We start from the raw sequence: 10,688 nt of genomic DNA, 5'->3' as shown, positions 1-10,688 counted from the left end.
CTTTTGGTTGGTACTGCAAAAATAGTTGAAAAGTGTACCATTACATTGCAATAATTGAAAGAGAAAGTGAACAAAGAGAGCCTCTCAAATGCAGATAGGACCTATTGAAATGTTTGGCCTGATATGGCAAAAAGATTGCGAGAAATTTCATTTTTCGTGGCGTAATCTATCGACGTTTTCTCAACTACAACACTGATCAAATAGCCTTGCTCTCATTTCCATTGTTTCCTTTATCCCATTTCAGGCCAAACATTTCAATAGGTCCTATCTGCATTTGAGAGGCTCTCTTTGTTCACTTTCTCTTTCAATTATTGCAATGTAATGGTACACTTTTCAACTATTTTTGCAGTACCAACCAAAAGACGATTGTTTTGACCATCGTTCAATGCAAGGAGACAATCATAATACAAATAAACAGCTGAGATATTAACGAAAGAGAGGGAAACCAAAGAGAGCCTCTCTTCTGCAGATAGGACCTTTAGACATGTTTGGCCTGATTTTGCTTCATTCGAGACAGAGATTCATCGTTCATTTCGAAGCTCTCTCGAAAACTGTTGGCAACTCTGCTGCTCTTTTGACTCGCAGTGTGAGAAGTGAAAAGCGAAACTGACTATATGACCGCGGGTGAGCAACCCTTCCAATCCATCTGTTTTACATCGGGGTATTCGATACATCACTATCAGGGGGCATCCATAAAGAGCGGTACAAAACATAGAGATGTATGCAATTTGAAATAACAAACCTTATCACGAATTACTCAATGAATATTGCAATCGATCAACGGAATAAACCTCATGAAATTCCATTCATGATTTCTGTGCTTTTAAATCATATAAATCTTACTCTGATGAGAAAATCAACGTCTCGCGCAAACGCTTCCAGCACGTCATTCAGCGATGACCCCCATTTCTCGTCTCGCACTCGCGCTCTCGCGTCCCATCAGCGTCATCATCGGCGCATCATCACTGCAGTGAAAGGTGTCCATCTTTTTTTCGTGAGAGCAGTCTCGCCTCGCGCATCGCAGCTCAAAATCCGCAAATTTTCTAATGAGTGTGAGAAATCCTGCTTCCGCAAAGTGTTGAAAACCTTCCCGTTGTTCACCAATAATATTTACGTCCGCGGAGATCGTCTTCGTCGCCGTCGTCGCAGTTTTCGCGGGTGGAGGCGCGCGCTTGGCCAGGAAAGTCCCCAACAGCTAGGACGGAGTCGGGTGGGATTCCTTGTTCCTCCGCCATGGGGCCATTGGATGTAAGTTCAGATGGTGTGTCGGATTTGTGTCATGACTTTGAGGGTTTTGGTTGCTTGCAGAAGCCAAAGAGCGCGTCCAATGAGCAGAAGGAGGAACTGGTCAAAATATTCGAGGAGTACAACAATCGACCGAAGCAGGAAAGTGCCGAAACGGATTACAAGGAGCGGCAGCGGTTTTGGATAGAGGCAACGCACCGATTGAACCAGATCCCGGGTGGGACGATGAAATCCACTGCCAAGTGGGTGAAGTACTGGGCGGACGTGATTATCAATCTCAAGCGCAAGTGTCGGTTAGTTGCGGAGGGAAGATCGAAGAAGATTGGTCCCAACCAGCTGGAAGTACGGATACTGACGGCGGCCTGCTGTTACGACGTTCTGGATCAGTGGACCAAATCTCTCGGAACGGAGAGTATGGTGACACTGGATGCATCGATGGTAAACGATCACGAAGAGTACTTCCCGGATGACACCGGGGTCCAGAAGGAGGAAATCGTGATCGAGCACTACGCGGACGACCAGCTAGATGAGGAGTTTGTGACCACATTTTCCTCCAAGCCCATGGTGAGCGATCACGTCCAGGAGACGGTCACAACCGAGCTGGAAATCCGGAAACCCACCGCAGAGGAAATCAAAAGCATGGCCGTCACCACCACAGAGTACGTGGAAATGACCTCGTCGGCTCTGGAGAGTACCAGCGAATTCCTGAAACCGAAAACGACCGTCCGCACCCAACCGGAGCACCAGCGGCTGCGGGAAGATCTGAAACGAACCTCCGAGAAGTTGGAATCGGTGATGAAGAAGCGCCGGCTGGACGATTCCAAGATTGCCATCGCCCAAGCCCTGACCAATATGTCCGCGGCGATGCTGCAGCTCTCGAACGGGCTGAACGATCTGGCCAATGCGCTTACTAACGATGCAATTTAACAACCGTCGACTGTCGATTATCCGGAACGTATCCGGCCGTCTCTAGGGGTACGTTCGGGATTGCTCTATTTTGTAAGTTATAAATACTTTTGTGTGTATGATAAATTGTGGAAATAAATTTAAAACTAATAATCTGGATTCCCCAGAAGATGAAATGGAACCGTTTTTGGATTTCATTGGCTGAATATTATACCGTCCGCGGTTAGAAAAGCATTTTTTGGGGGAAAACTAAAAACGTTTTGGCATGACGTCCCTTGTTTTCGTTTTGGAGTCCATATGTAATTTGAGTTGGCTCAGTTCGGGACATAAAAGAATGATTATGACTGGAATTTCGGTAACTAATTGACGAAGGACTGGGATGCATTGATTTGTGTACCAGTTCGTAGTTTATTGAAAAGCATATTGTTTTCCGCATTAGCATACATCAACACGAATCAGAATATAACGCGTACCAACCACAACTTAATTCTTAGCACTTAGTTTATCAAAGATTTTTTACTGTGGATTCTGCGGCTTGGACCATTCTACGTTCAGAATCAGATGATCGTAACCGTGTCCATTGAGTAGCTCAATAGCAGTGGCGGCATCGCGGCGGGATTTGAAGTGAACGTAGGCGAATCCTTTGCACAGGCCGGTATTTTTATCGCGGGCCAAAAACATCTTGCTGTGCGGACCGATCTTCTTGACCAGTTCCTCCAGATCGGCTTCCGTCATCGCCTCCGACAGGTTGGAAATGCGGATAGCGGTGGTGTCGTCACGTCCCCTCGGATTTCCACCCATACCCGGCTTCTGACTGTCACGCATACTCGGAGGAACGTACTTGCCACTCTTGGCCGTCGTCGGAGCCATCTCTTGTGGCACTGCAATTCAAAATATGTAATTAATAATATTAGAACCCAGTTGATGATAAACAAAACCCGCTAATCTCACCTGGCACTGCGGGTTTGGCCTTGCCAGCCTCGAAGTTCGTTCCCTTGTACGGACAATGCACGGACCAATGCTCGCCCTCGCAGATACGACACTTGGCAATGTTCTTCAGCGAGTCCAGGGCGTTGTCCGATTTCTGCTCCTCTTCCTTGTTGCTCACGAACTGCATGTAGATGTCTTCCGACACCATGGTGGTTCCGGGGTTCGGACCTGGCTTGTCGTTGGCCGAGTCGCCAAATTTGGACCAATTCTTACGCTTGGCGATGCTCTTCGGCACCACCAGACGGGTGATCTTGTACGTCCGGACCACTTTCACCTTTTTGTCGTCCTTGTTGTACTTGTACTCGGTGACGATCTTCTGGCCATTTTCGATGATTTCGGTTGGCGGCGGAAGCGATCCGGAATCCAACTCCACCTCATCGGCCCAGGAAGATTTGATTTCATCTAGTGCAGGCATCTTCTAGAAAACGTAGGCAAAGGGAAAAATATGAATGACAGCTCGTAAAAATGCTTTCGTGTCTTGGCTCCGGATTTGTTGGGAGAAGCGAGAAGCCGAAACGTGATTCACAGTCGCCAGTTTTCAATCAACAAATAACCCTGTTAAAACTACTGCACTGCATCCAAATTTGCAATAAATCCTTAGGATTCTACTTACTCTTGATTTTGCAACTGGTTTACAGGTGATTCAGAATGGAATTCTTGCACAAATTCGAAAAAATATTGCGTTTCGTGCTCTCGTTTTCTTCACCAGCACTACGAAAATGGCCGATCGATTTGGTGACAGCAGCTGTCATCTGATGACAGTTTGACATCGCGAAACTTATGTCGACTCACAGAGGGTTTGGCTGGGAAGTCGAAATTACGTGGTCCGGGAATTTCGCACTTGTACACTGGGGGTAGCTGTGTCCAAAACTTTCACAACAAGGATTTCACACACAGTTAAATAAATGTTTCTAAAGAAGAATTCGAATGCTCCCCCATTGTAGAGGCGCTAGCTGAGATTAGAGTCTGTTTATATAAGAGTCATGCAAAGACGACTTCTTTGACTGTTGTTTTTCTGCTTCGCCAAACTTTGTTATCAAACTTTTGTTGGCGTGCTCATAGGTAGTCGATTTGACAGTTCGAGATTTGGTTTAACTCTTTGCGGCTCTCTGATATTAACACTCTCTAGGTGAGATAAGGTGAAAAACAAAAGTTATTATTTTTGTTTTTAAAATTAACTTATATTCTGCTCTATAAGTGACTATTTTCCTGAGTGCTGTGAATAGAAACGGTTTTATTTTTCAAGCTAGCCAACACACACCTGCACACTCCCGGCACACAGCTTGTAAACACGCACGAGCGTTCAATTTTCTTGCAACCACCTCTCTCAGCTTGGTTGTCAAACACGCCGTCGCGACGCTGTTCGGAAATAGTAAACATCTAGATTGAGTTTAAATAAGGGCGAAAGTAACATGAGAGAGTTCTCTTCATCGACTCTCTCTTCTGCAAATTAAAGTGACAAGATGCAAGTATTGTTGAACTTTTTGGTCATAAATCGCTAGGTTGCGATGCAATCTAGCGTCTAAGCACAGACAAACAGACGTAACACTTCGAACATGTTTCGATTCAAATCATAGTCACGGAAACGTATTCGCCCAATGCTAAAAGGACTATGTTTGGTCGACCACCAACTAGGTGGCGGTAGTTAGCAAACGTCAATCTCGAACAAAAACGATGCGAGCGCCATGGTTGGGCAGTTGGCCAACTATCAAATTTTCAAAAAGACCGTTAAATCGGTGTACGATGGGAATTATCAGAGTGTTACGTCTGTTTGTCTGTGGTCTAAGTGTAAAAAAGTTCGATTGAATTTGCATCTTGTCACTTTAATTTGCAGAAGAGAGAGTCGATGAAGAGAACTCTCTCATGTTACTTTCGCCCTTATTTAAACTCAATCTAGACATGATCAATCCACCATTATTCCAATTTTGTTCTCCTATTCAAAAGTTTATTATTTTCCATTTGCGATGGAAATTTTGATGGATAGTTGTTACAAAATTAGCTAAAATAGGCTCAAAATAATGTTTATCCTTCTCCTCGCTTTCCAACGGCTTGACAGCGGCATATGGAGATATCGTGACAACAATTTTGATTATATCCGCAGCACCTAGATAACAATACTCTTCAATCAATCACACAGGTTCAACAAGGTTTAACATAACCTCCATCTTCAATGTTTGGCTCCCGATGTTTGGCTCCCGCTGAGAGAGCATATTGAGTCAGTCCGCAAGACTCAGCTATTTTCCATTTGCAATGGCTTCAAATATCATCATTCTTGATGTCCACGCCGACAAGCATCGGATTGGCCAGCTAACAAAAAAATCCGGAAGTTAGCCAGCTGGAGGCATAGCAAGAGCTCCTCAATTTAATCACATAAATTGTTCGTATTGTCGCGCTTCTCTTTTATTAGAGTCTGGCGGCGGTCGTACCCTCGCAAGACAAAACAAAAGATAATGTTCCCATCAAAAACAAAAGCACGTAGATTTCGCGAAGTGACAGATGTTTATGAATGTATTTGTGATAAACGGTAAGAGTGGCTCACTGGAATGAGTGTGCTTGCTGCCAACCCCATATAATAGAATTAAATACTTTTAAATCTGGTGACGCTGTTATGATTAGCGACTGTCGCGCTTATATCAGAAGCCAGAGGCATGTCATCGCCATATTCTGATTTTTCTTGAGATGCATAATAAGGGGCTGTTCATAAACCACGTAGACCGAAATTTGGTCACCTCAGACCCCTCCCCCTTGTAGACTTTTGTCCGTACAAAACATTTGAAATCTGTATGGGTCGTAGACTTTGGCCAGACACCTCCCACCCTTCCCCCTAAAAAGTCTACGTGGTTTATGAACGGCCCCTAAGTACCTACCGGATCTAAGCGCTTCTGAAAGAGAATTAAATTTTCTTTCCAAAAAGTGCACGTTTGGTTCTCTACGATGCGGAATTCGATAAGAGAAAGTGCACTTTGCCTATGCTGCGCCATGGCAAATTTTAGCGGTGTCGCCCTTTTCATAGGGTTCTAATTTCTGCCACCAGAGAAAAGAGTGATAGTTAGCTTCCGAAAAATAAGCCTATTACCGAGAGATATTATGCTTCCTTGACTCATTTGATGCTGTTTGAGCAAAAGTTTGGTTATCTGTGTTGTTGTCATATTTATTATTTGCAACTTCAAAAACACAGTTACCCAAACTACGTACAGTATCTAGCCGTGTACAAACAAATGAAATCAATTGACTTCGTTATAGAAGATAGTGCTCAAATTAGGCCCCCCTGCCCAAATAGTCCCAGACCCTACTTTCGTAAACGAAAGAAAAATTACTTGATTTATACTTGATTTTATGATTAGAATAAGGCTGACACAAATTTCGATTTTCTCTTATGTCACCACCCCCTCGGAAATTTTTTGCCGGAATTCGACATTTTGAGGGGGGACACAAATAAATTATTTAAGAAATTTAAAAGTTTTAATGTGAAATTGAAGTCTTCGATAAAATTTCTTAACAAATCCGATGAGTTTGACGATTTTGCCTAATTTTTTGGGTAGTTTTTAATCAAATACATTTATTATTTATCATCCTCCCCCTTGACGAGTCAACGATCAAAGTGACAAAAGAAGAAAATGAAATTTGTTCCGGCCTAACTAGCCACAGCATCAGTAGCGGTACTAGAAGTGTAAAATAAATTTATTTTCAGTTGACCCCCTTTCCTCGTACTCATCGGACGCGTTTACTTTTGCTCGTTTACCTCGTATCGAAAAATGGCTAGTATTAGAAGGAATACTTCTTTAGTGGTGGACTTCAGCGTTTTGCCATCGCGACCCGATGTTGAAAAAGTGCATCAATCCCTCGAAAGAGACATTGAGTTGCAACCTTCGGATGTTAAACGTTTACAGCTCCATAACACCCTTAAATATGTATTCATTGAAATGGAGAACAATGATACCGCTCTACGGTATCAAAATAAGCAGAATATAAAGCGTGTCTTTGTGCATAACAAAAAGGAATTCAAGATTCCAGTATATGTTGACAGCGAGGCAGTAAGTGTGCGCGTACATGACTTGCCTCTTTCCGTGCATCACACTACTGTTGCTAATTTCATGGTGCAGTTTGGAGAGGTTGCATCGATTCAAAGTGAGAGATGGAAACACTATTTTCCCGGCGTTCCCAACGGCATTCGCGTGTTGCAAATGCGAATAAAAAAACCAATCCCATCCTACGTAACAATAAACGGCGAAGTCTGCTTCGTCGAGCACCAAAACCAAATTAGGACGTGCAAATGGTGTTCCAGAGCGGTCCATCCTAAACAAAAATGCTTGGAGGTAGCTGCAACTGCTAACAAAAATACAGCGATTGGTACAGCTTCATCGATCGAAACCCCGTTCTCCGATGCTGACTTCACGCCGATAAACAGTATACAATCCACCAACAACACGCAAGCCACAAAACAAAGACGAACAAAGGCAGACGACGATGACGACGAAGCATTAGTGCAATCCGGACCAGTGGTGGCCTTAACTACAGATCAACAGATCATCACGATAGACGATAACGACAACGTCGACGATTGTGACGGGAATAGTTCTTCATCACCATACGAAACGAACGACTCAACCAACAAGCGGAGGATATCAACGAAGCGTACGAAGGAGAAGAAAAAACAGTGCTATAATTCTGGATTGCAGAATGTTTGTAATCCTAATTGGTCAACTAATATCAATTAGATAAGAAGTTATGTGGCCCCGCCTTCTGGCGTTTGGGCCTATTAAATAAACGAATTAAATAAAAAAAAATAGTTCACCAAAACAAGAGAACCTCTATAATAAGGACACCTATAAATAATCAATAATTTCATTATAAGTCTTCAATATTCTAGATTGAGTTTAAATAAGGGCGAAAGTAACATGAGAGAGTTCTCTTCATCGACTCTCTCTTCTACAAATTAAAGGTGCAACCATACTTGCATCTTGTCACTTTAATTTGAAGAAGAGAGAGTCGATGAAGAGAACTCGCTCATGTTACTTTCGCCCTTATTTAAACTCAATCTAGATATAATTGGATAGGAAAAGAAAAGAGACTACATTGCCATTGGAGTTCAAGTGTATTTCTATTATTTTATGCAGTGTTTGGACGAAAAAGTGATCAGTGAACCAATCGGCAGTTTTTCTTCCCTTCTGTTGGTTCTGTTTCAATTACCAAGCGGTGTATGTTCTCTCGTCGAGTCGCATGGTTCACGAAGGAACACAAAGAGGATACTCCGATATAAACAAGCTGCGGCGATGAGCGGGCATCGCTAAGTGTAACACTTACCGATGATCGCTCATCGTTGGCTTGGGGCAACTGTGAATAATCGTTATTTTCATCAGTATTTAATGCGTTTTCGCTTTAAAAACGTGAAATACTATTTAATTTAACTGTATTCATGACGTTGCAGGTTGTGTAGTCACAATAAAAAAAGAATTATGGCAATAAAATATTCTTACCGAATGCATCGCTTTCATTAGCGTCATCGACCATCTTCTCTCTTGATTGCGCTCTCGTATCGAACCGGGCAAGAGAATGAACAGCATTTCGGGGAGCGTTCCCGAGCATGTTGGTTCATGAAATGTTACAATCGCGAATGTATCACTTGCTGAGCATGGACCATTCAGTGGTTCGCGATAAAAATCCACACACTGATTTTATGTAACTTTGCAAAATTAGTTTCTTCGCTTTTCCCGGGAGTGAAACCCGTTCACCCTTAGTATCCATATTTTTCACATTGGGGTAAAAGCAGACAGGCAGTCGACTTAGTCGACATTCAAGATCCGCGACCGATCAGCAGGCAGCTGTCAAATTTCGCTTGCCGAAAACAAAAGCGGCGTTTTCCAAAAGATACAGCTGCACGGAATTTTAATTTTATTGTTATTTTCGTAGCTTTCGGTTAATTTTGCGATTCAAAATGGTCAAACTAACGCCGGATTTGATCAATCAATCGATGCAGTACATGAATCCCTGCCGGGATCGCGAATTGGATCTGCGCGGTAAGTGTTTGGCTTGTGTTTTTTTGGTGAGGTTATTGTGACACAATTTAATGGCTTTTCGTTCCTTCGCTCCGACAGGCTACAAAATACCTCAAATCGAAAACATGGGAGCAACGCTGGACCAGTTTGATACCATCGATTTCTCCGATAACGACATTCGCAAGTTGGACGGATTTCCACACCTACCTCGGCTGAAGTGCTTACTGATGAACAATAATCGGATAGTGTAAGTTACGAATAGTATTTACTACCCAATGACAATGATCCTGACTCGATTTCTTTCAGGAGAATCAGCGACACGCTCCACGAATCGCTACCCAATCTAGAAAGTGTGGTTCTAACGGGGAACAACGTTCAGGAACTGGGTGATTTGGAACCCCTCGCGAAACTGCCAAATCTTCAAGCTCTCTCCCTGCTAACGAATCCCGTCTCGACCAAGCAGTACTACCGGGAGTACGTGGCCTTTCGGTTTCCCAATCTGCGTCTGCTGGACTTCCGGAAGATCAAACTAAAGGAACGGGAAGCGGCCAAGGAACTGTTCAAGAGCAAGAAAGGCAAAGAGCTGCAGCGGGAGATCATGCGGAAGGCGAAACTGGCCATGCCGGCAGCGGATAAACCGACGGTTCACAACGCGACCCCGGCTGACATCCAGAAAATCAAAGAAGCCATCAAACGGGCCACGAATCTGCACGAGGTGGAGCGGTTGACGAGGATGCTGCAGTCCGGGCAGATTACCGGCGAATTCAACTTCAATGGTAAATTGCAACCGTTTGTTTGGCTAAGCGCGTTTCTGTGTCGTTTCAGGCTTACTCGGTGGAGCTATCTGGGGAGGCATCCAGAAGAAGGTTCCCATAACGGTTGATTTCCTATGCTTTGTGACCAAATCGTACTCACGCTCGGTTTTCTTACAGATTGATCTCAGGTGGACCTATCCCAGGCTGACTTATGAACTCCCCTCCCTTGACAACTTCCGCTACCATCGAATGTTACTAACGAATTGTGTTTCATTTTGTTTTGTTCGTTGCAGGAAATATGGAAACTGATTAAAGTCGTGGTCGTCGATCGGGACAGCAAAATATTGTTTCCTAAATTTTACTACACAAATAGAAATAAGAACAGATACATATACACATAAGATTTATCAGCTTTGCTGAGAGCGAAAAGGTTGAAATAAATGAAACGTGCATTTCAATTAGTTGAATATGGTTTAGTGTTAGCCACTATTTGTGAGAACAGTCCAAAACTATAAAGTGATCTAACGTTGGATGCTTGATATCTATAAAAGCAAGTAAACGAGGGTATTGCCGTAGAGGTTTACCCCGTTTGGCTTAAAGTCATTTGGCAAAATTCTAAATTAAAGACAAATGAAGTTGAATATGGCCAACCGAAGTAACTCACGCTTATTCTGCTGTTGAAGGTCACATATTTTACCATTATGAAGTTTTCTCGTGTGAAAAATGATTCTTTGTAGCATCGTTACCAAAATGATGAACCCCGTTATGTTTGATACAGTTTTGGAAGTAACTCAAA

General features: G+C 43.2%; 3 protein-coding genes across 4 annotated transcripts; 2 read left to right on the top strand and 1 right to left on the bottom strand.

Annotated features, from left to right (window-relative positions):
* Positions 1-941: 941 nt before the first annotated feature.
* On the top strand, positions 942-2,332 carry LOC109622404 (uncharacterized). The gene is made up of 2 exons (XM_029860777.2): positions 942-1,248; positions 1,309-2,332. The coding sequence occupies exons 1-2, from the start codon at positions 1,234-1,236 to the stop codon at positions 2,170-2,172; spliced, it is 879 nt and encodes a 292-aa protein (XP_029716637.2). The 5' UTR covers positions 942-1,233; the 3' UTR covers positions 2,173-2,332.
* Positions 2,333-2,535: 203 nt separating this feature from the next.
* LOC109409150 (eukaryotic translation initiation factor 3 subunit G) lies at positions 2,536-3,913 on the bottom strand. Its single transcript, XM_029870416.2, has 3 exons — positions 3,755-3,913; positions 3,103-3,559; positions 2,536-3,032 (listed from the first exon to the last, which is right to left on the bottom strand). The coding sequence occupies exons 2-3, from the start codon at positions 3,554-3,556 to the stop codon at positions 2,668-2,670; spliced, it is 819 nt and encodes a 272-aa protein (XP_029726276.2). The 5' UTR covers positions 3,557-3,559; positions 3,755-3,913; the 3' UTR covers positions 2,536-2,667.
* Positions 3,914-8,957: 5,044 nt separating this feature from the next.
* Positions 8,958-10,359, top strand: LOC109409117 (probable U2 small nuclear ribonucleoprotein A'). Of its 2 annotated transcripts, XM_019682536.4 has the most exons (4): positions 8,959-9,158; positions 9,237-9,384; positions 9,444-9,913; positions 10,186-10,359. In XM_019682536.4, exons 1-4 carry the CDS (start codon positions 9,077-9,079, stop codon positions 10,203-10,205), a joined length of 720 nt encoding a protein of 239 aa, XP_019538081.3. In that variant the 5' UTR covers positions 8,959-9,076; the 3' UTR covers positions 10,206-10,359. The 2 variants fall into 2 exon arrangements, with proteins under 2 accessions (XP_019538074.3, XP_019538081.3); XM_019682529.4 differs by lacking the exon at positions 10,186-10,359 and having other exon boundaries at positions 8,958-9,158; positions 9,444-10,179.
* Positions 10,360-10,688: the final 329 nt, after the last annotated feature.

This window comes from Aedes albopictus, chromosome 2, assembly GCF_035046485.1.
Source record: "Aedes albopictus strain Foshan chromosome 2, AalbF5, whole genome shotgun sequence".
In the NCBI taxonomy this organism is placed as follows: Eukaryota; Metazoa; Arthropoda; class Insecta; order Diptera; family Culicidae; genus Aedes; species Aedes albopictus.
The sequence above is the reverse complement of the archived record's forward strand: the minus strand, read 5'-3'. Positions and strand labels throughout refer to the sequence as shown.